The following is a 26,030-nucleotide window of genomic DNA, read 5'->3' as shown; positions in this document are numbered from 1 at the left end:
ACAGATATCGTCCAGAAACCCTCACAGGTACTGCATTTAGCATAAAACAATATGCTCAAATCATAACATGGCAAACTGCAGCCCAACAGGCAACAACAGCTGTCAGTGTGTCAGTGTGCTGACGTGACTATGATTTGCCCCAAACTGCATGTGATTATCATAAAGTGGGCATGTCTGTAAAGGGGAGACTCGTGGGTACCCATAGAACCCATTAATTCACATATCTGGAGGTCAGAGGTCATGGGACCCCTTTGAAAATGACTGTGACAGTTTTTCCTCGCCAAAATTTAGCATAAATTTGGAGCGTTATTTAACCTCCTTCGATACAAGCTGGTATGACATGGTTGTTACCAACGGATTCATTGGGTTTTCTGGTTTCATATGATACCAGTATCTTCACTCTAGCTTTAAAAATGAGCCCACTATAATCTCCAAAATATTGATTTTGTCATATACTGTAATGTATGTTTGTGTCTCCTCTGGTTGACGAGGTCTGACCTTAATTCCTGTGAAAGAAACTGTGAAACAGTTGTTGTGTTTTATGATAAACATTAAGATGCAGTTGTCACAGGAAATAACATATTGTCATGTCCGCTGTGTGTCAGTAAAACTAGTCTAACTATAAATGAGTTAACGCCTCTTCCTGCTGCAGCCTGTGACTTCCTGTTTCAGTGTTGCACCACATCCAACTAGAACTCCCCCCTCCCCCTCAACCTAGCCCCCAGAGTTCCCATCAGGCCTGTGGTTCCTCTCTGAGCTCTGAGCTGTTCTCAAACACACAGAAAAGAGAAGCAGGAGCGGCAGCTAGTGGTGGGTTAGTGCAGTGCAATCATCAGTTTTCCATCTTAAATGTTGGCGTACTACTGTGTCTCACCACTGGGGGGAGCTATCATCAAGGTGATGTTTCAAATGACATGAATCGTTAAAGCCTCTGTAAACCCACACAGGTGTTTCCAGTTAATGTGGCTGATTAGAGCTCTTTTCAGGACTGTGTTGGCGTGATGGACATCTTCCTGAGTCTCCTGTTAGCTTTGTTGAACCTGACTTTTATCCTTCTTATTGGTAGATGAAGACTTGTGACCTGAACTGAGCAGAGGGCCCAAGTAGACATGTTCATTTGATTATAAACTGTTGTATATTTATACATATATTTATTATTTTTTTAACCCCTAACAGCAGCGATAACCCTCATAATTTTATTTTTTTCTTCAACTGTGCAATACTGACTTAACAGTACAATAATTTAGTGCAATAATTAATCTTTGCAATAATCTGGTTTACTCCGGCATTAACACTGCATTATTTATACAGAACATTTAAACTAATATTCTTATTTATTTACACTATTCTTGCATTTATTTATTTATGCATGCACTTATATTATTTGCATCGATCCTATTTTCAGCATTATTATTTGCACTGTTATATATATTTCTTATTTATATTTTGTTATGATTTCTCTCTCTCTCTCTCTCTCTCTATATATATATATATATAAAAATAAAATAAAATACAATTTAATTTAATTAAAATAAATAAATCAATTATATATATATATATATATATATATATATATATATATATATATATATATATATTTTTTTTTTTTTTTTTTTTTTTTTTAAATTACATTTTTATTTTTGACTCCCGGAGCATCCCAAAAATCATTAGTTTTTTAGAATTTATGGACAATCGAACATAAAAAAACAGCCTGGCTCATTAAAAGTTGTTCATCATCTGAACCCATTTATTGTAGAAGAGATCCCACAACTTAAAAGTGCAGCATTGAAATAAACATTATGTAAAATAACAAAGAATGTAGAACACATATAAAAGCCCACAGTACCTCATCACCACAGGAGTGATGCTGGTAGATATTTGTAAAAACGTTCTACTACGTAAACTATTCTTTTATTTGGTGGGAGTCAGACAGAGAAATCAATCGAGGCCTGACAATGTCGTGCTTTAGGTTTCTCAGAGAGAGTTTTACCATCTTTGATCAGTGCCCTGCTGGTCTGGTTTGTAACCTCAGAACAATGCTTCCTTTAAAGTCTCTTGTACCTGAACACCACTTCTGTTTGCACAAATAAAAAACAAGTTAGACCGACTTTACATCCAGCGAGCACTCAGCCGTACAGCCACATGGTCTCAAAGAGGTCCAGAGCAATCAAAAAGAAAAACAATCACCAGTGAATATCTCATTAAACCTCTCTGCACCCCACCAGGTTGATTATTGACTTTAAATTTGGCACTTAAACCTATAAAAAAAACTGTGTGTCAGTGCCTCAAAAACTGTACATTCATTTGGTCTTTCTGTAAGGCGCTGGACCAAAGCACTTAAAGTATTGCACAATCAAAGGTGACGTTAGTGTTCATCCTTTTTATGAATGTAGTCCGCTCTGCGGGTTCACCTCAGCACACGGTACAAGCGGGTTTTGCTCGTCGTCGACTCTTAACACCTATGAGAGAAGAAACAACGGTGACATAATTAGAAAAAGAAACTGTTGAGATGAAAGAGACATCAGGTAGAGTTCATCAGGCCCCGATACATAGAGGCAGGCTGGTCTGATACGCCGTTCGTAACTATACCTACGAAAAGTAATGCACTGTAATTCAATGTAAATCAATGTGGATGTAATCCATCATTATTTGTCACGTAACTTCCGTACTTAAGTTACGCCACTTCTATAGTTATATTAACCTAAACCAAGATCTTTTCCTAAACCTAACCAAGTTGTTTCCTGTAAAGACGGAAGTTTATTTTGAAAAGACTGTATGCATGTAATGATACGTGTTGCTGGACATTCGTAGAGAAAACGCATGAAAAATAACTTTAAGAAATCATATGAACCGCTGTATAAGGCTACATTGATAGAGGATAATGTCTGTAAACATGTTACCGCTATATTGATCTCTAGAAACAGATTCTGCAGAAGATTGGTCGCAATGTAATCTGGGAACCCAGCGGCTGTCGTCTGATGATGATTTAGCTTTTTACTGGTTTAAATTAGCTTGCTAATCGGACTGTTAACAACGAGCGGCGCACGGAAAAAGGAAGTCTTGGCCCGGATATCCTCTGGCTACCCCAGAGGCGTATCTGTCGTCAGACCGATAGCCGACGGGTTCTGAGATTGCCACTATATTATAAAATTAGTTCAGGAATAAATGAGCATCACTCAAAAGTAACTTTGGTTTATTTGCTATGAAATAAAGATTAGATAAGATCAGCGATTTCCAAACCCTTTGCCGTGTGACCCCTTAAAACAAAGAAAGGACAACATGTGACCCGCTGTTGTAAATGTCTATAGATTATGACTGAGCTGAGGAGTATTTCTTTTCCTAGATTAGAGACACAAATTTTAATTTTCTTCCTTCCTATCTTGCTAATTGTCTTGTGGTTGTGGTTGGGAACCACTGGGTTAGGTTAATTGTTTATTCTGGATTCATTATATACAGGGTTTTTGCTGCTTAAAGGACTTTTTGGCGTTCCAAAGAGGTTTTAGCGAGTGCCAAAGGAAAATCCTATTTTTGTTCATGCAGGAAAATGTATAGATGTCTGTCAAATAAGGTAACAAAGACCCATTGCCTTTACTGTACGTGGACCGATCACACTTACAGTGTGTTCCAATCGGCGTACTTCTGTACTTACACTTACTATTTTGAGTGCATAAGTGCGTTCACACTGGGAAGTACGGCAAAATGCAGTGCACTCGAAGTACCCGGATGTTGTACTCAAAACGGTCAGATCGTTGAGTGTGGAACGCTGGACACTTTCCACACTCAACTGTCGCCATCTTGGCTACGTAGCGGAAGGGGCGGAGCCACGACCACTATTCAAACATACGTAGATAACAGAATAAAACAATACAATACGTAAACATACCGCTGCATTTTCAGCCAACAGGAGGACACATCGTAGGCGACGACGTTGGAAACGTAATTTCCACTCCGCTTTCATTTTTTTTCAGAAGATATTTTGGCGGGTAGCGAGCCGCGGTCAAATGTTGCAATCGTCATTTCCGGTCAGTGCGCCGCAGAGTATTCGATTTGAGACGACCCTACCCCGCTGAAATTTATGCACTACTCAAGTGAGTACAGAGTGCACAAAGTGCACTACATTGAAGTGTACTTCTGGAAGTACGTGAATTGGAACACACTCCTACTGTCATATGCAGTCATCCCCCAAAGCCCCATTCTGAGCCAGGACAAACCCTGATACATCTTCTTTATTCCTGACTTACTCTCATTGTCCTGTGTCGTGTGGACAGTTTGCTCAGATTCTGCCCTCCGGCCCAGTTTAAATGGATTCCCACTTCTCCGTTTGGGTGATTTAATGATGACGTCACAGTTGTCCTCATTCTCATCCATCTTGTTGGTTTCTCTTAGTAAAGAGCTCGAACCGCCTGCCAGGTTGACATCCAAAGTTTCCTTACTGGATTGTTTCTTACTGGAAAATTTCTGCATCCACTTGGCTTTCCCCTTCTTGTCCTGCGTGACTCTGTTGGGCCTCCTAAAGATTTCGCCAGGGTCTTCTGAGGGCAGCGGACTCCGTTCCACTCTCTCACTGGTGGTCACTCGTGGCCTATCCGGGTCCATCTCCTCAGCAACCTCAGCCAGAACTGACCCTCTCTTGGGTCCGGGCTCCTGCAGAGACCCTGTCGGACGTTGGATTTGGACGTCCCCGAACGCTAGTGAGTATTTTGGGTTGTAGTATTTGTGCGCAGGCACCTGGATAGCCGCGTTCCGTGAATCCCCTAAGCTGACCTGGAAGCGGGATGTGGTCGCCGGTAGAGGCGGGCGTTTGGGGCCCACTTTGGAGCGTAATGTCGCGGTCGCGTTAGCAGCGGGTGGGCTGACGTGGAACTCCTTGTAGAGGTCCAGCTTCTCAGAGATGGCGTAAAGCTCACGGAAGTCCCGGTCAAAGAAGTCAACCACCTGCCCCGTCATCACAGTGATCATGTTCCGATCCATACGAGATGTACACCAGGAGAAACTGGGACAGAAGAGACACGTTTAACATTAGATTTACAGCAAACATCAAATCATTACATATAAAAAAGTGCAACAAGCAAGCATCAAACACCAAGAGAGAGTTTCAAGCATAAAGCATTAAAGGATAATTCCAGTTTGTTACAACTTGGGTCTTATTTTTGTAGCTTTGACCAATGTTTTTATGGTAATTGTTTGCAGTATATCTATCTAGCCATGCAAGTGGATGTCAGTTTGGATAGATTATCATGTCATTTTGTGCAGACATTCATGATCCCCAGAGGATGAATCCGAATGACTTTGGTGATCCTCTGACATTTAATCTAATCGTGTGGATGGATGAAAGCAGATTAGATTATATTTGCATAATGTATTTTTATTTTATTTTGCTAAGATTATGATATTTACACAGGTAAGAGCCATATATAGCATTAGGAAAATTGGTTAGCTAGGGCATTCGCCAACGTTAGTTGCCCAATTCGTCTGTCTAAAGAATGTCATTTTAGTGTCCGATTGTTCGGAAGATATGTAGCTTGTGGAAAATGGGTCCAATATTTACTTTGGTGACTATGAGGCGGAAGAATCGGTCATAATCTGTGTTCACGTTCACTTCTCCCACTGGAGTTAATAGACTGATACAGGAAACTGACTCTCGGTGCACCGTCTCCTTTCTGAACTGTCTCTGCTGCGATAGTGTGCAGATCATTAACATTACACCAACTAAACGTCAGCAACATCTTTCAATATTGACACAAGGTGTTGCCAAATACAAACATTTTCAAATCCTGCACATATACGGAGCTTCAATTTAATTAAATGATTAAGTTACTGTGCACTTAACACACTTGAAAAAGAATTAACAGCACATGCAATGCAAACATACATTCTCTTCACAAGTACTGGAAACAGATGCTGTATCAAATGGTTAAGTAGAAAGCGTGCACTGACTGTACACACAGTCAGACCTCACCTGTACGAGCCGAACACCACTTTGTCCCCGTCTACCATCATGTACTTGTTGCAGAGTGAACCAGGCAGTCTGCCGAAGGACATACCGAAGCCAACTCCCTGAATTGTTCTGGTTCGGATGTTCTGCAGACACAGAGGGTCACAGTCAGACCAAACAACACAGCCAGCAGTGTCAGCATTGTACCAAAGTTGCAAAGTTGTATTTTAAATATGACTTGTTAGTACGCCTCTGGATCCCCCAGTCAGAGCTGGTTAATGTGGCCCGGGAAAGGGAAGTTCGGGGTCCCCTGCTGGAGCTGTTGCCTCCCCGCGACCCGACCCCGGATAACATTTGATCATATGCAACGTGTCCAGGGTCATTCTCTTGCTACCTGTCTGCGCCACATTACATCTCTTATGTAAAAGTGACGTCTCACCCTTAAGTGCTGTGAGCCAATCTGCTGCCTGGAGCAGATGTCCAGGAAGTGTGGCACGCCTTGGTCATCCAACAAGATGTAAACGGGGACGGAGCGACGACTGGCCGCGTCCATCAGGTCCTGCAGGATCTGGACGTCCGTGAGTAAGTCCATCACGATCGCTATCACCTGCAAGAGAGGAGGGATAGTATCAAAGTATTTTAAAGGCAACAACAATTCATGACACAGTGCATGATGTTGCAGCTTTCATGATATCAGATTTTCACTAGAAAATGGGTGAGATGGGTGGGCGTCTTTAGCCGTAAGACGTGATAGGCATTGGTTTTTATTTATTTATAAAGCCCTTAATGGCAACTTGCCGTCATACATCATGTACTTATTAAATTACTCAACTCGTTCGTGATTGGCTAAAGCTTGAAGTCCCGCGCACAAACATTAAATTTGGGGGAAACTGCTTTTAGTGTTTGTGCTGCAAAAACTTGGAACAGTTTAAAAAACACATTAAAATTAAACATATTCGTACCTCTAAGTGATTTTAAATCCATGATTACAAACTAGGCCGCTCTTTAACTGTTTTTAACATTGTTCTGTTGCTTCTTGTGATTCGTTAATTATGTTCTGTGTATATTTATATTTATTCTGTTTTATTGTACTCTCTACATCACTGAACATGAGGGCATGCCCTCAATGGCTCCTCCAGATTTAAATAAAGGTTGAATGAATGAATGAATTTAACTTTGTTTGTTTATTGTATGTTTTGTCTCTTTTTTTCGCAAATGAATTACACTCTAAATATGAGTGTGTAAGAGGCACTGGATTATGTACACAATATTATCATATGTGTATTATTAACCGGATATCAATATATTTTTTATACTTTATTTTCTCCCTTTTTTTTAAACCAATTTTTACGTAGTTGAGCTTAGAAACAAACACAATAAGTACACTAGAGAAAAACAACATCAGCATTCAAAATTGAAAAAAAAATAAATAAATAATAGAATAGAAAAATAAAATAATAATAATAATAATAATAATAATAATGATAATACAAAGAGAAAAAAAGTGATAATAATCACAATAATAATAAATTAAATAAACAAATAAATTAATAAAATTACCAATATCATTTACATGGGCACACACATGCGTCCGCCTTCACATGTACGGTCACTTCCAGGCACATGTATATGTGCATGCGTGCTAACCCATGTGTACCTATGTAGCTATATTTTTCCTTCTGTCAGAATCCATCTCTTCTCAAAAACATCCTCCATATTCCTTATTTTGTGAGTTCCTTTTTTCCATAACTTTTACTTCTTGAATCAAACTTTTCCATTTTATAAAATCCGGGGGTTTAGTTTTTTTCCATCGTTTTCATCGATCAATATCAATATTTTAAGTATCACGTTTATCGTCAACACCAGTATATTGCAGCAAACCTATTGCAGCCCTATGCTTAAATTGTTGAAATTCATTTTTTTCCCTCATAAATCTGCACTCAATACCTCATAATGACAAAGCTAAAACAGGATTTTAGAGATTTTTGCAAATTTATTAAAAATAAATAAAATATATTATAAGTATTCAGAACTTTTTGCAGTGTGACTTTGAAATGTAGCTCAGGTGACTCGCATTTCTCCTGATCATCTCCGAGGTGTTTCTGATTGGAGTCAGTTGATTGGTTAATTCAGTTGATTGGACATGTGTCTCACACACCTGTCTATATAAGGTTCAGAGACACAGATGTGTCGAGGCACAGAGCTGAGACAAGCTACAAAAACTATTCTGCTGCAACATAGGGTGGATTTATATGTTGTTAATTGTGAAATTTCCTTATTGTCAGTTTTTTATAATACTGAAGAAAAACACGTTGTAATCACTAAAAAAGCCTGAATCTCAGCTCAGACATGCTGCTCCGTTTTCATCAGTATGTCTTATTAGACAGTTAAGAAAGAAACCAGCAGGTGCAGCTAATCTGTCTGACTGAAGCAGTTTGAGACCCAGTGGTATATCTTCACCCTGAGTTCACAGTCAGGCCACACGAAAGAGTCTGAGCAACAGGAGAAAGCACTCTGTGTTATTATCCCTCCGCTGTGCTCCAGTCCGGCTGACAGATCATAGAGATAAAGCTTTACAACGACAACAATAACAGCAGATTTAGGACTTAAATCTGTCTTCAGAAATGCTTCAACACAGCTTGTTCCTCTGCCAGAGCGTTGGGATTAGTAGACGTTTGCTTTTACCAAATAAAGGAATTTCCTGAGAGCCAGTAGTTGTGTGTGTAGGCAAAACCAAACAGATTACATTGACTTTTCCTGCATTTAACTGTAAAAACTAAATGCTGAAAATGATTGTAAATCAACATATTGGAGTGCAACGGTTAAAACCACTGTGTCCGACTTTGCTGTGTTAAATGGTTTTGTTGCTATTTTGTTATCATGCACCACAGATTGGTGAATGTCAGGAAGAAGGTCAACTGTTTAAACAAGTGTTAGTCTCTAGTCCCATTAAGTCCCATTCACTTTCAAGAATCTAAACCAAGTCCAGTTGCTGCTGATTTAACCCATACTCGGATACCATGACCTGGATGACTGAGAACCCTCACAAACATATCTAGTCCCATTAACGACCCCTAGAGGCTGTAATGTTCATTACACCCAACAATATAAAAGTGGTGAAATAAACAACATACTATCTGATCATTGTTATTATTAGCCTTACCAGTGGTGTAGATGATGCCAATTTCAGACCACGTTATTTCAACCCTATAATGGCCCAACCCAAAGAGTGTGTTCCAATCCACGTACTTCCAGAAGTACACTTCAATGTAGTGCACTTTGTGCACTCTGTACTCACTTGAGTAGTGCTCACTTGGGGTAGGATCGTCTCAAATCGAATACTCTGCGGCGCACTGACCGGAAATGACGATCGCAACATTTGACCGCGGCTCGCTACCTGGCAAAAATATCTTCTGAAAAAAAATGAAAGCAGAGTGGAAATAACGCTTCCAACGTCGTCGCCTACGATGTGTCCTCCTGTTGGCTGAAAATGCACCGGTATGTTTACGTATTGTATTGTTTTATTCTGTTATCTACGTATGTATTAAATCAAATGTACCACAACAACTGTGGATGCAGTGTTATCCTCTGCACACATATGCAAGTTGCATACAAAACTATTAGTTAGGTTAGTCTGACTCAGGCATGAGAGTGAACTGCCTGCCCAGTCGAACAGCAGAAATAGTTACGAAATGCACAAAATTTAATGTTTTGATTTGTGTACACATATTTAAATTTGTATGTAATCCACATAATTGTGAACCAGAAAGTTTAGAGAGCTGCCAACGCTGCCTAGGGAAGAGGTCACGATGGATGGGTGTGGGTCAAAACACACTGGATTTTCCCCAAGGAGACCGGCGTTCGTGTCCCGTGTGAAACCAGAAGTCAAAGTTGATTTGTTTGTCACGTTACTTCCGTACTTAAGTTACACCACTTACGGTGTTATAGTAACCCAAACCACCATCTTTTCCTAGGAACGCTCTCTCAATGAAATGACCTGTGATTGGTCAAAGTTCCCCGTCACAGGCTAGATTTAGTAAAGCCTGAAAACAGAGCCATGAGGAGGAGCAGAAGTCTAGTTATCTCTCAGAACACTTGAATTACAATATGCTGAAAGGTTATTATGAAATCTTTGCCCAATGATGCCAAAAATATATACTGCCTACTGCAGCTTTAAGAGAAGGAAAAAAGGGAGACATAAACATAACATGTAGGGACATGTTCAGTCCAAGCAGAGGATGAAGGTTTATGAAATGTATGTGACTCCACTCTTCCACTGTTCCCTGAAATGGAAAGTCATGGAAAAAAATGTTTCTTTAAATTTGCAACAAATGTTCCTTTCTGCTGGGCAGAAGAGGCCTTTTGTTTCCACTCGGTGTGTCACTGCTGAGTGGACTAATGACGGGGTAACAGAACAGATACAAGCTGAGACGTGTGGACAGTAGTCGTAAAAAGATGAATATGTTGGTGCCTGGAGAACTGGTTAATCTACATATGTTATCTCGAGCGTGTGTGTGTGTGTTTCTTATAATATTCTAAAAATAGCTTGTTGCGTTTCTGAAGTGTCAACAAATCTGTTGGTTACATTCCACAGATGCACACCAGACTAAATCACCTACTTTGTATTTATCTGACAACTTTGGGAAACACCCTAAAAAGATAGAAAAACTAGTTATAATATGAAGTTAAGTGTGAGAGCTGTGCTGCCAGCTTTAATTCCTGCCTTATCTATAGGAAAATATTAGAAGAGGAAGTGAACTAATAAACAAAACACACTCACGCTAATGTATCGGCTATACCTGCTGCACATGACAAGGTAATAACTGGAAGGTGGAACAACCAGGAAGCAAGCCTGATGTGTATTGAGCGTACTGTAATCAACTTATTCTTAATCAAAAGCATACAAGCAGGGAAAAAGAGCAGTCTTTCAAAGGGCTGGCGATGTTATTGTTTCACCACTTGTAATATGCTTCTTTGGAACCAGGAAGAAGAACGTACAAAAGAAGTTTTAGAAAAGTGTGTGGGGTGTGTCTAAAGGAAATTTAAGGGGAATCCATAAATGAGTTACATCATTTATAAATGACCCAGTTTGTTAAAGAGGCAAAGTGAGGTTGTTACTGAGAGCAGGAGGAACAGATGACTCAGCGGAGCTCCGGCAGTCTATGAGTAAACATTACGATGGGCAACTCAAACACACACAGAGATCCACTTCAGGCTCTGGGTTACTGTGTGAGGAGGTATTAATCACTCAAACATTCATTCACCACACCTTCATTCAGTTGCATAAGACAATATTCTCTGCAGGGCCCGAGCACTGACAACGTCCGGCCAGCGAAGGCCCTATTGAAACTGTAGTGTTTCTTCTTTTTCTCCCAAATGAATCGCCTTTTTGACGACCTTAACATGCTTAAAAGGTTGTTAACCTTGGCACACCTATCAGACGTGGTGAAAAATTTTATATTTTAAGGGTCTCGGGCTTGGCTGTTACAAAATGACTCGCTAGTGACCCATATAAGGTTGGAAAAATTGAGCCCCTCGCTCCGGTTTCACCTACATGTATGACATTTGGCAGACAGGTGTAACATGTGGAGAAGCACAAAAAAGCCTCTTGGAGTTATGCCCAAAACTCAACAGGAAGTCAGCCATTTTTAATTTAATGTGCCATTTTTGCTTGATTTTTGCCCATTTTTAGTGTTTTTTAGGCCGTTTACTTTAACGAACACCTCCTACAGATTTAATCAGATCGACTTGAAATTTGGTCAGGACCATCTTAAGACCTTAAAGATGAAGAGTTATTCAAATGGTGAGTTTTCAGAGAACGACCTGACCGTGGCGTGGCGGCCATTTTGAGCCATTCGCCATGAAACAGGAAGTTGTTGTAACTCCACTGTACATAGTCCGCCCCAAGACGTTAGCAACACCCCCTTTCATAACTCATGAACCGTTTGTCGTAGAGTCTTGTGGCAGGCGTCATTGCGCTCATCAGAGTTCTGGGTTCATCGTGCCTGGCCGCGTCAGTCTGCGTCCCGCCAGTACCCCCGACGCGCGGGAAGGTGCGAGGGCCTGTTCATCGCTGCTCGCAGCTCTGATTTTTTTTTTAAAGTTATTTTTTTGGGGGGCATTTTCCATTTTTATGACAGGACAGTGGATAGAGTCTTGAAAGGGGGGAGAGAGAGAGTGGATGCGGAAAGGGCCACAGGCTGGATTCAAACCCGGGCCGCCGCGGTCAGGACCAAGCCTTAATACATGGACGCCCGCTCTACCAACTGAGCTAACCCAGGCGCCCTTTGATTTTTTTTTTTTATGAAACTATACCAAAAAAGAACTGCTTCCAGCTACTCAAATGTTTACATTTGCTGGCAATAAAAGTAAATTAAGTGATGTTGTTTTTATCTAATTTATTATTTCTGCCTCAACAGCATGTTAATGTTTCCAGATAATAACATATCCATTTGGCTAATGCATGTGGTTATACTGACAGTAGTGTACATAATGTGTGTTATGAATGCGGGCCAGAGGAAATTACAGGATTCAAGCATGTAATAAAAGCATAATAACTTCCTGTTGAGTTATAACTCTCACTACTGCTACTACTACCTCTTGGTTTTGTCTTGTGTTAATTAGGTATTAAAGGGACTGTTTGTAACTTTTTACACGTATAAATCTATCGGGTCGGTGTCCCATGCGCGCTCGCACGTGGATACGCTGTTCAGACTGCTGCGCTGCCTGCCTTCACTCACACAACGCGCACGTTCTCGCTCCACCTCACGATCATGCGCGCACACTACACACTGCAGGAGAACTAGTAGCTCTGAGAATATCTATTGAATGGACGTTTGTGCAGAAATAACTGCTGCAGCTCCTCCAGACCAACAGAGGTTTCCCATGTCTCGTGAAGTGACGAGGCTCCGCAGCTAGAAACGTTGTCGTCTCCGACCAGGTGCTGATGTCTCCCTGTTCACTCTGGCCGCGGTCGGAGACGATAACGTTACTCGCTGCAGAGCCCCGTCACTTCAGCCTCCGGGGCTGAAGCAGGAAAAGCCAACACTAGGATCAGCATTGATTCATGGAGAGACCTTCGTCTGGTCAGCTAACATTACTGCCAAGCAGCTGAAATATAGAGTGATATTGTGCTTTTAGCTGACGTGTGTCGTCTCACTGTTTTGAGCGATGCTCGTTCATGTCTATGTAGAGCGAGCAAGCACAACCCTGACGCTGACTTTCGTTGACTTAACGGCCACAGGTGTCGCTGTTAACAAGCATTTCTGAAAGTTACAAACAGTCCCTTTAACTGAGATTTGTGTTGTATTGTTGTTTGGGATTTTGCCCATAATTAGCATTTTAAGCAAATAACAGGCTTCTCTCGGCTATAATACAATGTGGGGGTTTAAAAAGTTGGAGTGTATCATGATAATATAAATATATATATCCAAATGCTCTGTAGTTCTGTCTTAATGCGTCCTCGTCCTCACCTTGCTGGCCTCCTGGATGAGGCGCCTCACCACCTCCTTGATGTGGGGTCCGTTTTCTTTGGGCGGGTGTGTGTGAACAGCCACCCGGGTCACCCCTCTGAAGAACCCCCCGCTGGGCCAGCCGATATCCAGCGGTGGCACCTCTGTGTCCGACATCTGGGGCCAGTAGGTGGAGTGGAGCCCTGAGTCCGCTCTGCTCCTGCTGCTGCTGGTGTTGTCATCCTCCGAGTCGTCGTACTTCTTGAAAGTGTTCAGCACCAGTTTGACCTCTCTGGCCGACAGGAAGTCCTTCATGTTGTCATCTTTCAGCCTCGTCTTGAAGGCTCCGTCTCCGTTCTTCAGCAGCTCCTCGACGGCCGCGCGCTGCTCCTCGCTGTAGTAAAACTCTGGTTTGGACTCCGGCACCTTCACTCCGATGTGGCCGTCCTCCATGCACATGAGCTGGGACTGTGCCATGGCTGTGTCACCCCCTTCCTGGAGCTCAGAGACTTTAGTTTGCTGCTATACCTAACTACCTACCTGTGCGCGTGACGCCTGGCAGGTAAATAAAAGGCTCTCCTACCTGTCGTGGTAGAGAGGTTGGGCTCCAGGAAAAGCCATGATGCCTTCAAGTACAAATAGAATACAGAGTACTAGAATAAAGGCACGACAGAGAGACTGTCAAAGTGTGAAACAGTAGCCTTGATTCAATCACTGGCTGTTTGACATCTGTAGGGGAGACCGGGGGCAACATTTGCATTCAATGTGTATGTATAGGTAACTTGTATTGAGCAAATGTATTTAAAAAAAAAGTTATTTTTATAAAACAGTCACTATACCATGACAGTAGTGCACGAGACAGGTAATCTGAAAGAAAATCAAGTGTCCTCTGTGTCCTCCAGTGCTCCTAACGCATCTGCAAGAAAACAAGCAGTCAGAGCTGATCTCAGGTCTGCTCTCCAGCTGCCGTCTAGCCGTCCGTCTGTCACAGGCTAGATTTTTTAAAGCCTGAAAACAGAGCCATGAGGAGGTGCAGAAGTCTAGTTATCTCTCAGAACACTTGAATTACAATATGCTGAAAGGTTATTATGGAATTTTTGCCCAATGATACCAAAAATATATACTGCCTACTGACACTTTAACAGTCATGTCTCCTACTATTACATCACCCATCAGATATAAATATAATTCATCTTTTAAAAAAACGGAATGATGAACATTTAGGATTTCCCACAACTTCCAGATGGAGCCTGAACGCAGCAGCAGCTTTCCTGGAGAGACTGGTTCTGTGGAAACATGTATAGGGCTGTTAAAGGAGTTTCTCTTTCCCTTCTAAACTACCCCTTCTTGTTGTTGTTCATGGAACAAAAACAGATCAGCCCAGGCAACAGACTGAGTAACTTTATAGATAAGCTGCTGGGTCATACCTTTACTGCTTTAAGCACTTCTGTGGAAGCTAAACTGCATGTTGTAGTCTCAGTGATCCGTGCAATGACAATACAGTTGAATCTAATCTCGTCTAGGTTCAGTGTGCATCCCCTCTGTAATGTTCTGAATATATTCTCTGTACTGTGAAGGCCACACTCTGAACTGTAAGTTCACCCTCTTGAGGGCGTGCATATAAGCCAATAGGTGTGTGTGTGTGTGTGTGTGTGTGTGTGTGTGTGTGTGTATAAACAGCTATGACACTGTATATAATGAGTGTCACAGTTTATTCATGAGCCTTTGCTTTTGTTTTTTCAAAACATCTCGTAAACTTTTACATGAATGAATCATCTCGGTGGTTTATGTATCAACTTTGCACAACGCCTTTTTAATTATGGAGTCTGAGCAATCGGTTACAAAGGTTCCTAAACACGGGCCTTGCTTGTAAAATCATGTTGTGTTTACAGGACCAATGTTATAAAGTGGCATAGCCATATTCTACGGGGTCCCTTGACCTCTGACCTCAAGATATGTGAATGTAAATGGGTTCTATGGGTACCCACGAGTCTCCCCTTTACAGACATGCCCACTTTATGATAATTACATGCAGTTTGGGGTAAAAACCATGCATTTTTTTCATGCAGTATAAATGTGTTATTTTCTCCTATTCTAAAATGGAGTATTTGAATATTTCTGCATACTGGGGTCCCTAAACAGTCCTGAATTCCATAAAATGGGCATCACAGTAAAGTTGAGACTCTTGTGGATCCAATGAGCCCAACTGTATTCATGTGTGATGATGTTAGTCCCCATAGTAACCATTTCATTGTAGTGAGACCATTTTTTTAAACTTGACCTCACTGTATGAAATGACCTGTAGTGACCTCTAGGATAATCACAGCCTCATGAAACTTTACAGCCACAAACTACAGACCTAGAGCATTCAGAGGATGGATGGCTTTCCTAGCTAGATTGACAATAAGGGGGTTACTGAGCAGTTTACACAACGCAAGTGCTCACCACCCAATCGCAAAAAATGCAATTCTTGCAGAAATCTCATAAATGTCAAAAGTTTTTGATACCAAATCACAGCATGGCTTTTTCTATAGTGTTCCTCAAGTTCCTGCTGTCTTAATGTGGTATTTAGAAGGGATTATTGATCATTTTTATCAATTCTGGAGTGGTAAAAAAAAGGTTAAATTAATACTGAATCTGTGTAACAAATGGTATCAACCCATAAATTGCTGCAACAACTTATGAGACATAATAGAGCATGAAGATGACCATCATATACTTCTATCATAATGTTCTAAACCCTTAGACACTTTCACAATTAATTTTAAATAATTAATCAATTTATTAATTCATGTTTATTTCTGATTTATGACTAGAAGAACTTCACACACAGTGCTGAGAGAAAAAAAAAAATTCCTCTCTGCTAGTGACAAATGTCCAATGTATCTGGGTACTGTTCTGGCTAAAAAAAACATATTATGATTATCTTGTGCAGTGCCTTCATTTCATTTGAGATGTGGCAGAGAGAGCTGGGCGAGTTCCTCCATTTGCAGATGCTTAAATTGAAGAATGCAGGAAGGAGGAGGGTGATTGATAAGAAATGAGGACCAGTGTTGAAATATCTAAGAGGTCTGAGGGAGGGGGAGGGTGTGGGATGAATGATCAACAGTAATAAACCTGTAATAGTGATAGCTGTATATATGTCTACTTAGTTGTTGTTGTTAGTCTCTCTCGTATTGCTCTCCTGGTTTGTGCTCTGTTTCCTAACATAAGTCTATGAGCCAATTGATGTGTATACACTTCGCCAATAATTTGAATTGTACATTCTTTTATGCCATTATAACGTCAGTGTAAGAAAAATGGAAAAATAACATTGCTTTTATGTACCAATGTAGACTGCATTCACCGATAATCTGCAATACAAATGTTCTTTTAAAGAAAGAAGTATTAGCTGCAAAGTGCTTTTACTTGCAGTAACTGTTTTTCACCACTTGTTGGGAGCAAACAGGTTGTGGACAACAGAGTTTGTTACCATCTCCTGAGGGACACATCTGTCTAATTAGCTGCTAAATGCTCCACCATGTTCACCAGTTCAATGTGTCTGTCTGCCGTTTGGTGCCAGGTATTGTACGGTGGGTTGTCTTTCGTCGAGGCGACGCTATAAGAGCAGTGAGAGTGAACCAGAACAGAGAAGTTGTGGGCCGGACAGATAAACAAAGAGCTGAAACTCTATGAAACTATAAAGCTCCGTAGAGGAGCTGCAGGTCCAGGTGACTCTTCTCTGTACAGCCCAAAAGGCCACAAAGTAAAAAAACAAAAAACAATGAATAAAAGGTGACTTTGCTTGTAATAAGAAAAACAAATCTGCTGATGGCTAGGCATTTAAAGATAAAGAGATCTGGAAATTAGCTGTGAAAACTCATTTAGGGTTATATTTCACTCGTATTAGGAAGTGTTGTGTGTCATAATTAACCTGTAATGCTTAAAAGTTTTCATTTAAGATATTCAAGATGTGATGTCTGAAAACAAGTCTACGTATATCTCACTGAAATGTTACGTGTTCGTTGATTGTGTCTTCTATTAATGTTATGAGATATTTTGACATCTTTTCATATTGTCATTCATCACATTATTATTACAGACAGATTGATTCTAGATGCTTCAAAGTATCAAAAGTAAAAATATTCGTCATGCAAAACGGCACCATGTATCATACGTATATTATCAGAGCATTATTACTGATGCATTAACGTTTATAAACTGCATTTTAATGTTGTCAAGGTGGATTACAAATTAATATACTGTTAGGTAGTTTAATCTACAACATTGCATCATGTTTTATAAACGGATCAAATGTAAAACCTGAAGTAGCAATGAACTAAATGCAGTGCAGTAAAAAGTACAATATTTCTCTCTGAGATGTAGTGGAATAGATGTTTAAAGTAGCATATAATGGAAATACTAAAGTGCAAGTACCTCTAAACTGTACTTAAGTAAAGTACTTGAGTAAATGCACTAAACGTACTGAAACAGGACAGGTCAAGATAGTGTATGAATATTGTTTTAAGATGTATTGTCAACTCTCAAAATGAAAAGCTCATCACTGTTTTTATTAAAACCATATATTGTAACCATTTATAAATAAATATGTTTTTGTTTATCATTACTGAAACATGTAACTACAGTACATGGCCATGCAATTAGCATTAGACATATGTTTGGATAACAACGTGACTACAACGTGACATATTTGTGTTTGTGTTGCTCTCAGATGGGTTTGGTGAAGTTGGATGGGAACAGGCCTGTTTTGCCTCTAAGCTGACCTCTCCACCAGGCCTCGTCAGAGTTCTCCAGGACCGTGATGACGTCGCCGGCGTTGAACTGCAGCTCGTCCGTCTCTTCAGCGTTGAAGCAGTACAGAGCTCTGACCTGCAGCGTGGACGAGGACAGACAGGAAAAGACAAAGACAGACAGACAGACAGATGCACAAACTCAGTCCATGAACCAAGTGTCAAAAAATATTTTTTGGGGTACAATATGAGAGTGATTTTTTTTGTGATAAAAAATTGATTTTAAAGATATGCATTGGAAATTATTAACAAAAAAAATATTAAAAATAATAATAATAAATATTATTATTATTATTATTATTATTATTATTATTATTATTATTATTATTATTATTATTATTATTATTATTATTATTATTATTTACTTTTATTATAATGGACAGGGACACACAGTATGTACAAAGTCATTCAGACAGACAACATACATATTCAGTACCCATCAGTGCATGTACAGGAGGACAAACACACGGTGCTGTTGATTACCTGTCGTGTTCGAGGTTCAGGTGTAGGCGGGGAGCTGGAGAGTGGAGGAGCAGGGAGAGGTCCTCGGCGCTGCTGAGACACAACAAATGTATGGTTTAATTTTGCTGTGGTATAATTTTTGTTATTTTATTAAATGTTTATTAAATGTTATAGCATATTGTAACACATAATATAACATGTTATATATATATATATATATATATATATATATATTTGTTAATTATAAAGATATTAGATAAATAGATAGATGTACCTAATAATAATTAATATAATAATAATAATTTCGTAATTATTAACACATTGTTAATATAGTATAAAATGTCATCAGAATGTAATGTTATCGTCTCTTATGATACAATATATAATTTATAAAGTAATTATTTCATATTTGCACAGACTAATGATAAAATAACATAAATTATAGCATTACTAATAATTAGTAAACATTATTAATTATCATTTCATCATTTGTTAAAAGTAAAATAACTAAGTTTAATTCACTTTCATGTTACTATTTATAAATGATGGTTATAATAAAGTGTTACCAATTTGTATATACTTCTGTTCACTGTATTTATATCATTATATTCCGAAGTGAAATATGACTCTTCATTCGTATCTTTCTATTCAAACCCTTTTTACAGTACCTTACAATGAGAGTATACATTTGTTCTATAGGTCAACTCCATCACTCACGTTAGGTCCCGTGAGTAGGTCTCCTACAGGCTGTTGTTTCATCTCTTGTAGGAACACCTGACTGTGTTTGGAGATGGAGTTGTTCTTGTAATACTCCACCATCTGGTTGAGAGAGGGGAACTTTTCTGACCAGAGGTAATACTGCCCCCTGCTGTCCCGCAGCACCTTGAAGTGCTGCACATCTGCCTCTTGTCTACAGTGGAGTCAAACACAAGAGGAGGCTTTTATTTCTCATGTGTCATAAAGGGTTCAGCATATTTATACATTTCTATATCTGTCTGTCTCTGTGGAAATATGAGAGGTTGAGGAAATGAAACCTGTATTACAGAAGGGTGAACACTGACAGTCTTTTCACCCATTCTGAATACTAAACGGTGTATAATATGTATAACGCGTGTATCATCATATTTAGTAAACACTGACATGAAAAAGGCCTCAAGTCACAGTTGGAGAAAGTCCAGAGTTTTAATGTCTTGCTTGTAATGAAGCATCACATTTGTACAGATCAGTCTGCGTACCGCTCATCGTGACCATCAGGGTGTGTCACTGGAGAAGCATGAAGCTGCAGATTTAATCTTTTCAGTCAAGATCAGTGAGCAGATACTATGAGAGGCACCCATCCACAATCATTGTCACATTGTTGGAAGCTTAAAAGTTTCTCAGAAAGAATTAACACCTGCAGGAGGAGGTGGTGTGGTCAAATAGTTATACATAGAAAATAGAAGTACTAATCTTGGCAGGTTCAGCTGGGAGAGCATTAGGTTATGTTGTCAACAAGTTCAAAACATGTAAATATCTTGGGTACTTATTCAAAATTTTATGATGCATGTGTCTCCCCCAAATTAAATTATGCCCCAGGCATACGGGGCTTCAAAGATTGTAGAATAGCAGACTCCATGCAGAGCTGCACACTGGTTTTTAAGTGTTCATAAGTTTGTTCCTACTTTGGCTGTTATGGGATGGATTCCTGGTACAATAATGAGAAAATGTGAAATGATAAGACTGGAATAGTTTGCTTAAAATGTCAAAATACAGGATCAATAAGAAGGTTTTTCTTTGGAGTAAATTGCATAATGCTCCATGTGCGTCACAACTTCATGCTATTTTTGAGGAAGCTGAATTACAATATACTGTATGTACACAGAATGAACACATTTAGAAGAAAGTTACTTGCTATATTTTGAAAAAAAAATGGTCGAAAGATATATTGTTAAAACCAAAACTTATATTTAAATAAAGCACAATTATGGCACTAAATCTTATATTATAGCAAATTTATCGAGGAGTCAAAAGTATTTAGTTGCACAGTTAAGAACAGGAATCCTTCCTCTGGCCCTGGAAGTCGGTAAATTTAAAAACATCCAGGAGCACAACAGGTTGTGCGAAGTATGCGAGTTAAGAAATCACATTTTCTTTTGTATTGTCCATACCATGATGAGTTATGAACTTCTATTTTAAATGAAATGTCTGTTCAAAATCAAGAAATGTTTTGGTGCTCGGATGATGATGAAATGGAACGGCTATTTGATTTGAATGCTTATAAGTTGGCTACTTTTATTTCTCAAGCTTTAAAATAACGTCAGGATGGTTTATTTGTTTAGTGTTATTTGTAATTTATGCTGCTACTCTGTTTTCTGCCTTTGTCTTTTCTTTATTTTCTAAATAATGGTGTCTTGTAAGCCCATTTGGGCTGGGCACATTATTTATGCATGATAAAATAATAATAAAATCAAATAATAATAACAAGAAAAATAATAATGTCTCATTCTGACCCATAATGATGTGACGGTGACACAGAATGAGAGAAATGTCTGCTGAGAAATTAGAAAAAGTTTTATAGCGAGCAGGAAAAACTACAAAAAATAACTAATAATCTGAGTTTTAAACTGGATACCTGTAGGCTTATCATATTCTGTACTAATGCTGGTATCTTAGAAGTAGCACAATATCACATTTGCCTGCAATATACCAAAGGCATAACAGTACAAGTTATCTCTGTGGTTGTTAGCAGTCAATAATCACTGTGTTAGCTGGTAAATAGTAACCAACATTTGGCTCTTGCTGCACATAGACACACTGAAAGTACCTGACGGAGATGGCAAAGCGGCCCTGAGCTGAATTCTGGCTCCCCCGTATGATGAAGGCCCCAGTAGGCTGCTGCAGCAGCTTCTCCTGGGCATCACTGCGACTGGAGTCCTCCTCGTACCAGCTGGAGACATTGGAGGAGGTGAAAAAGAAGATCACGATGAGGTTTCAGGGGTTTAAAGTCAGGAATAGTGAGTTCAGGGAATAACAAAGTCATGACGGTGATGGAAGGAGGATAAATGATTAAATATTCATGGGAGAGAGAAGGAAAGGAAAGAACATGAAGACAGTTTAAGAAACATCTGCATGTAGATCAGGTCTAAAACACAGGGTGAAAGAGGTGCATTATTAATATTATTATTATTATAGGTTGAGTATAAAGGCAAAGATAAACCAAAGTATAAAAGGAATGACGTCGCTAAAAGTCTGGAAAAATACTTGAGTAAAGATTTATCCACATTTATACACATATCTAAAAAAATGTTTCCTTAAAGATGACTTCATCCTCTGTTCTGTGTTATTTAAAAAATAGACATTATATCTCTGTATATTTTTCTCTTTAGCTTTATGTGAGTTTTACCTGGGCAGATGTATGGTGATGAAGTTTTTGGGTACAAACCCCTCACATCCATTCAGTTCTGCTTTGTACCAGTTTCCAGAGGTCTGCAGAATCTGACACAGTGGGACACAATCACATAAGAAACATCACTACAACTTACTGTGAGGAGCTTTTAACTGGTTATGAAACCGTCTCAATGTAGTACTGATGCCTCTATATGACCTACATGAGTAAGCGAGACCGTCAGAGAGAAGATTGACCATTTCTATATAGATATTGTTAATGCTCTTCAACAGACGACATCATGCAGGTTCACCAGAAACTCCTTTAGCTGAGACTCGAGTGGGGCCTCCCGCTGCGGACAGACCCAGATCAGACTTTGGTGCCGCCTTCGACCTGCAGTCGGATCTCCATCAGGGAGGTGGAGAGCTCCGCGCCCGGCAGCAGCGGCTCGTCCTCCGGCCAGGAGCAGAGCTTTCTTGAATCGCGCCGCCATGCTACCAGAATGCATTGCATGGCTGCTTACATGGACAATGAATGGGAAGCATGGAAAGGACTGATCCTGTGGACACTTACCTTAAGCCTAAACAAGTCAATCTTTTCCCAAACCTAACTAAGTAGTTTTATTTTGAAATGACTGGAGCGGAAATTGACAAGTGCGTCACGTGATACAGGACATTCGTAGGAAAACGCATAAAAAATACATTGATGAAAGTCGTGCTGAGCATCAGGAATAAAAAAGGGAAAGTCGTATCATATGTACACAAATCAAATAGATTAAATTGTGTGACTATTTCATGTACTGTCGTGAGACCGCGTTGATACTTTATATTTAGCTGTGTGGTCAAAACATAGAGATGTACTTTCTCCTCGCCTTTGCCTGCTGCTCAAACTATCAAAACTATCTGCACAGTCACGGCTATGCAAATTCTGTTGTTCTCACGCAGCATGAGTGTAGTGAGTTTCCAGTAATGTGTGATTTACATGTAAATGGTGCCAGCAGTCCACAATTTGAATGCTTTTTACACTGAGAGCTATTCATAACTTGAAGGGCAAGAACTATGTTGTTGAAAACACAAAGTAGGAATTATGTAGAAACTGAAGGAGTGTTTTTTAAAGCATGTGTGTGTTTTTGTTCCTTACCTTCAACTGCTCTCCTTTTCCGAAGCTCAGGTCATCACCAGCTTCAGCTTTGTAGTCGAACTTGGCCGTAGCCTCCATGGCAAAGGAGCTGAAAGAAAGGTAAAAAAGGTATAAAGGTGTTACATGTGTAGGTTTACAAATGATAAAACCAAGTCCCAGCTACATGTTGAAGTACAGGCATTGAAGGAAATGATGTCTGTAAGCATCTAAAAGGCTATACAAATGAGCACATTTTAAGCCGACTCCGGTGTCATAACTCTTTTCTGTTATCGGTCATATCCACAGCAACACGTTCCTGACATTTTGCAGTCCAAAAGCACCACATAGAAGTGCTTTAACCTGTCTTCTCGCTTTCATTTTTCACAACTAGATTTGACAGATGAAATCAATAACGCTTCACCTGGACTGGAGTGTATTTCATGGAAAGTGCAATTGGATCCAGTATGTTGCAGCAGGAGGAAAGTCTGTATCGACAGCTCAGGCCAACCAAACCATAATTCAAAATGACAACCTGTTGCTGTCGGTGCCTCGCTGTAGAGAAGGAAACCTCGTGCTACTCACCGGGTGTGTGTGTTTGTTCTGCCTGCAGAGCTGAACTCGTATACAGTCTGCAAAGAGAAGTGACAAATTCCTGCTGTCAGCTCACAGGAAGCAGTCTGACCGCAGCTACCACTGAAACACTTTCTGTCACTGCTGACCACTCGCACACAGTCACACGTGTTCACACTGAAATAGACACAAGGTGCAAAGAACTTACATATATAGGAACAAAAATATGAACTGAAAGCAATATTTAGGTCTAAAGTAACAGCATTACTATCAGCTGAATCTTTTAACTGTTAATATACAACACTGACTTAACAAAAATATATATGCAATACTGACTTAACTGTGCAATCATTTGCGCAATAATTCAACTGTGCAATACTGTCATTAATTCTGCATTTATATTTACATTTATATTATATTTATTGGAAATGTATGTTGTATGTAGGCCTAATGTATGTAATTAAATGCATACAAAAACATATTTGAAGTGCAGAAATAAATGCTGCAGCTCCTCCAGACCAACAGAGGTTTCCCGTGTCGTTTCCTGCTGCTGAGTGAATAGACGGGGCTCCACAACGAGTTACGTTATCGTCTCTGCAGAAGAGTTAGTTTATCGTCTCCGACCGGGGCTCGGGTGTCTCCCCTGTTCCTTCTGACCGCGGTCGGGAGGCTGAAGCAGGAAAAGCCAACACTAGGATCAGCATTGATTCATGGAGAGACCTTGGTCTGGTCAGCTAACATTACTGCCAAGCAGCTGAAATATAGAGTGATATTGTGCTTTTAGCTGACGTGTGTCGCCTCACTGTGTTGAGCGATGCTCGTTCATGTCTATGTAGAGAGAGCACAAGCGTGAGCCCGAGCAACAGGACGCTGACTTTCGTTAACTTAACGGCCACAGGTGTGGCTGTTAACAAGCAATTTCTGATTCTTACATAGAGTCCCTTCAACTAAACAAAAGTTAACCCAAAGGTGATCATGCTGAGCTGGTTACATGTAACTACTGTTAAAAAAGGTGATTGGGAATTTGGAAATTATGGAGTTTATTCACCAAAAACAAAATAGATACAATATGAAATCAATAACCCTCCTGACAGCCCTGCTGATAGTTAACCAGATTGTACTATAGTACATTTATACTGTGAAACAAGGAAATAATTAACTTTACTTTTCTGAGTCGGACATGCCGAGGACTTCATTCCATCTCAGCTAAACAGGAAGTTTGTCCTGTAATGTCATGATGATTAGGTAATAGTTCATTCAGCATTTCATCAGTAGGGTGACATTTCAGTTGTGGTTTGTTGAACTAGTTTGCTTGGGTGGAGCTTCTGCTGTCCTGCAGTCTGTGTGCACATTACAGCGTCTGTTAACTTGTATTTACTCTAGGTGTGACTGAATAAAGCTTTACTTTATTTCTCAAAGTTCCCCAGATGTTGAAAACCTGCCGTTCGCTGAACACGACAGGAGATGTGGAAGCTCTGAGAACCATATCTGCTGTGGGAAGTGTTGCATATCTCCAATAACTAAATCTTTAATAATCACAACGCCATTCATTACATGATGCAGTGACAAAGTTGAGCTGCAGGCCTGCAGTAGACTGTGAAACAGGTGGAGGCATCTATGTCTGTGGTTGGTTAAATCTTGCTGTAGTGATTATGTGTGCCACATGATGGCAGCAGACTGTAAGCAAAATCAGAAGATTAGATATTGACAAATTTATTAGTTCACAAACAGTGTCACAAAGGGGGACATTATAGGACATTAATTAACATTATTTTTAATTTTCTACAGACTTTAGTCATTCAGGTTTAACTGGAAAGTCTATTTATTGGCAAGGCAGGCACTTAAACTTATCTTTTTGCTCTGAGTAAAGTTAATAAATATATGTTGAATATCACAAATACTGGTCATTATAGACCAACATCAGAGCACATTTTTAAAGAAGATGAGGAAAGCCTCCACCACTTGTTCGCAGAGGATAAAAAGTGGTGTGTCATGTATGTCAATATCTTTCTTTGTAGTTCTTTCTTGTCTTTCAGGTGTATAATCTCATAAATATGTGAATTGTATCTGTGGTAAATAAATACTGTTAGGTGGACAAACACATTTTTTAATAATGATAATCATAATAATTCCCACAAAAACATTTGAAGAGCCAAATCAGTCTCTGCCCGTTTGCACGAAAAGGCGTATAAATGCCACGATAATGCGCAAGGCGTTTAGCGTGCAATTAGTACGCCTTTCTTGATTTCTGCGTGTTATTTGTACGCCATGTATATCCTGTACTGACTGCAATGTAAACGCATCCACGAGTAAATGCTACGGTAAGAGTTAGTGACGTA

The 26,030-nt window shown here is 39.7% G+C and overlaps 2 protein-coding genes across 5 annotated transcripts; both read right to left on the bottom strand.

Annotated features, from left to right (window-relative positions):
- Positions 1-1,719: 1,719 nt before the first annotated feature.
- On the bottom strand, positions 1,720-14,264 carry fam83fb (family with sequence similarity 83 member Fb). Its single transcript, XM_037765932.1, has 5 exons — positions 13,408-14,264; positions 6,375-6,542; positions 5,960-6,081; positions 4,242-4,993; positions 1,720-2,459 (listed from the first exon to the last, which is right to left on the bottom strand). The coding sequence occupies exons 1-5, from the start codon at positions 13,861-13,863 to the stop codon at positions 2,413-2,415; spliced, it is 1,545 nt and encodes a 514-aa protein (XP_037621860.1). The 5' UTR covers positions 13,864-14,264; the 3' UTR covers positions 1,720-2,412.
- A 3,651-nt stretch (positions 14,265-17,915) lies between these two features.
- grap2b (GRB2 related adaptor protein 2b) lies at positions 17,916-23,832 on the bottom strand. Of its 4 annotated transcripts, none has more exons than XM_037764975.1 (7): positions 23,704-23,832; positions 23,143-23,230; positions 22,021-22,112; positions 21,442-21,564; positions 19,356-19,548; positions 18,660-18,731; positions 17,916-18,255 (listed from the first exon to the last, which is right to left on the bottom strand). In XM_037764975.1, exons 2-7 carry the CDS (start codon positions 23,218-23,220, stop codon positions 18,094-18,096), a joined length of 720 nt encoding a protein of 239 aa, XP_037620903.1. In that variant the 5' UTR covers positions 23,221-23,230; positions 23,704-23,832; the 3' UTR covers positions 17,916-18,093. The 4 variants fall into 4 exon arrangements, with proteins under 4 accessions (XP_037620903.1, XP_037620902.1, XP_037620905.1 ...); XM_037764974.1 differs by lacking the exon at positions 23,704-23,832 and adding an exon at positions 23,543-23,697; XM_037764977.1 differs by lacking the exon at positions 23,704-23,832 and adding an exon at positions 23,543-23,697 and having other exon boundaries at positions 18,660-18,728.
- Positions 23,833-26,030: the final 2,198 nt, after the last annotated feature.

Source organism: Sebastes umbrosus, chromosome 3 (genome assembly GCF_015220745.1).
Source record: "Sebastes umbrosus isolate fSebUmb1 chromosome 3, fSebUmb1.pri, whole genome shotgun sequence".
Lineage (NCBI taxonomy): Eukaryota > Metazoa > Chordata > Actinopteri > Perciformes > Sebastidae > Sebastes > Sebastes umbrosus.
Note: the sequence above shows the minus strand (reverse complement) of the source record. Positions and strands in the feature narration are given on the sequence as shown.

Excerpts from the sequence above, each read along its gene's own strand:
- grap2b (XM_037764975.1), bottom strand. The coding sequence starts at position 23,220 with ATGGAGGCTACGGCCAAGTTCGACTACAAAGCTGAAGCTGGTGATGAC. Across the intron at positions 21,565-22,020 it reads ATCACCATACATCTGCCCAG|CTGGTACGAGGAGGACTCCA; the intron begins GTAAAACTCACA and ends CAATGTCTCCAG. Across the intron at positions 18,732-19,355 it reads ACCTACTCACGGGACCTAAC|CAGCGCCGAGGACCTCTCCC; the intron begins GTGAGTGATGGA and ends GTTGTGTCTCAG.
- fam83fb (XM_037765932.1), bottom strand. The coding sequence starts at position 13,863 with ATGGCACAGTCCCAGCTCATGTGCATGGAGGACGGCCACATCGGAGTG. Across the intron at positions 6,082-6,374 it reads TTGGCTCACAGCACTTAAGG|AACATCCGAACCAGAACAAT; the intron begins GTGAGACGTCAC and ends CTGTGTCTGCAG. Across the intron at positions 4,994-5,959 it reads GTGGTGTTCGGCTCGTACAG|TTTCTCCTGGTGTACATCTC; the intron begins GTGAGGTCTGAC and ends CTTCTGTCCCAG.